The 2,225-nt window shown below is 41.6% G+C and overlaps 1 protein-coding gene across 2 annotated transcripts in view; it reads left to right on the top strand.

Annotated features, from left to right (window-relative positions):
* cyb561 (cytochrome b561) overlaps window positions 1-2,225 on the top strand; it is a gene marked incomplete in the record, with an annotated part of 24,495 nt that overhangs the window by 15,763 nt on the left and 6,507 nt on the right. For both annotated transcript variants that reach the window (XM_014019410.1, XM_014019411.1), the window contains 2 exon segments: window positions 734-832; window positions 926-1,029. In XM_014019410.1, the coding sequence (XP_013874864.1) occupies window positions 734-832; window positions 926-1,029 (203 nt within the window).

The raw sequence follows: 2,225 nt of genomic DNA, 5'->3' as shown, positions 1-2,225 counted from the left end.
TGAGTTGCCGCCATGTGATTGGCTGATTAGAAATTAAGTGTTAACGAGCAGTTGGACAGGTGTACCTAATAAAGTGGCCGGTGAGTGTATGTTAGCTTCTTACTGTTTAACAATACTTCAACTATCCTGGTTCAATCCTCATTATGAAAAACCTCCAGAATGTCAATTTTTAAAAACTGTTTCCCATTTGAGTTTTAAACCTCCACAAACTGGCAGAATCATGGTCCAAAGATCTGCTGTCTGATGGATTTGTCCTCTACAGCCCTGGGGACTTCTGCTTACCAGAAGAATCGCATTAGTTGAATCAGTTCAGTGTTAAATTATATTAGGTCAATAAAGGAAAAGGTCAGCTGGACAATAAATGAGGACCAAGTACCGAGGCTGGTGGCAGATGGAAACACCCAGGGGTGGTTTCTCACACAAGCACCAACAGAAATCCAAACTAACGTGGTTACATCTGACAGGGAGTGTTTTACTGTCCTGATCAACCTCTAAACACCTGTACTAAAACAAAAAAACAAACTAAAAAAAAAACAATTAAAAGATATTTTAGAGCTAGAAAATAGTAGATGGTGTTTAGAGGAGAAAGATGATGAATGTTTCAGGCAGCAGTTCAAGCCTTCAACATTTTTGCATACATGCTCTAGTTTTTTATTCTTTATTCTACATTAGAGGAAATTAGAAACAGTGTTTGTTCAGCTGGTTGTCTAACTGATCTGACGTTTGTCTCCAGCCATCCTGGTCTACAGGGTGTTTCGCAACGAAGCAAAGAGGAACGTGAAGCTGCTTCACGGTATCATTCACCTCCTCGCTCTCATCATCAGTATCGTAGGTAAGATGAAGACGTTTAGGTGAGAATATTACTCCAGATGAAAAGAAAATACATCGGCTGATACATCTGGTGTGTGCGTGTGTGTGTTTGTAGGGATTGTAGCCGTGTTCGACTTCCACAAGGCAGCTAAGATCCCTGACATGTACTCCCTGCACAGCTGGTGCGGCATGGCCACCCTGGTTCTGTTCTGTGTTCAGGTACAGAGTTCAGTACTTTACATTCTGTGATGGACCAACACAAACCTGGTCATATTTGTGAAGTGGAAAGAAAATAAAACTTGGCTTTCAAACATTGTTTTAATAAAAAATCTGAACAGTGCTGCTTACATTTGTATTGACTCCTCTGAGTCAGTACTGTTCACTGCATTCACCAGCTGCAAGTCTTTTGGGGTTTGTCTTTAGAACGTCAAACTYTTTGCCCATTTTTCTTTGTAAATCAGCTGAAGAACATCTCTGAGCAGCAGTTTTCGAGTCTTGCCATAGGTTTTCAGTTGGATTTAGGTCTAAACTGTAATCTGAATGTGATATACTGGCTGCGTCTCAATAGCCTATATGCCACGGTCATTAATGATGTATTTCCGGTAAAATTCTTGCCACGCTCCTCCCTTCCATTCCCTGCTTACTGCCTATGTTTTTAGCRTTAGCTGCTAGTACTAGTCCATGAAAAAGTCACAAAAGTTAAAGCATCTGTGAGCTACTGGTATAAAACGCGAGTTCTGTTGTGTGCCGTTGTATCCACTAAGCAGCAGTACGATCAAGTAGTTAGTTTTTCTCCATTTTCCTTTAGATGAGGAGGTGACAGCAGTGGATCATAGCATCACAGGGAAAACTTATCTTTAAAAGCTCACGCTTGCGTTTGTAATCAGCATTTCTAGCCTGAGGATATTCAAGAGCCAGCATCAGAAATGAGAAGACGGAGTTACAAAAGGGAAATGTACATTTATCCCCTTTTACTGCCAAGACCACCTCCACACGACAGCTAGCAGGAAGCTAACACAGCAGCCGGTACAGGTAGGTGTGTGCGCGCGTTTGTGTTATATGAAATGTTTTTATGCGACTTTGTCATGAGTTTTATGCAAAAGGAAAATGTTGTTAGAGTGTATATTACAGCATAGACTAAAGCCGAGTGACGAGCMCCCCCGAGCACCGAGAGGAGCAGAACCTCCGCCTGACAATCATTACGTTTTCAGTTCACCAACCTCGGGGAAAATGATCCAAACCATACAAGTAGCCCATCAATTTAAAACCCAGACTCTGCTCTTTCCAAAGATAGGATAACTTATGGTCGATGCTTGTGTAGACACCATAGGACGCTTGTGTGCTGTTGTTTTTCGAAAATGATGTCCATCATTTGCGTCTTTGATCATCCGTTTATGTAGCACACAGAGTAACAG

Source organism: Austrofundulus limnaeus, unplaced genomic scaffold, assembly GCF_001266775.1.
Source record: "Austrofundulus limnaeus strain Quisiro unplaced genomic scaffold, Austrofundulus_limnaeus-1.0 Scaffold220, whole genome shotgun sequence".
NCBI classification, from domain to species: domain Eukaryota; kingdom Metazoa; phylum Chordata; class Actinopteri; order Cyprinodontiformes; family Rivulidae; genus Austrofundulus; species Austrofundulus limnaeus.
This window is presented reverse-complemented; position numbering and strand designations above follow the sequence as displayed.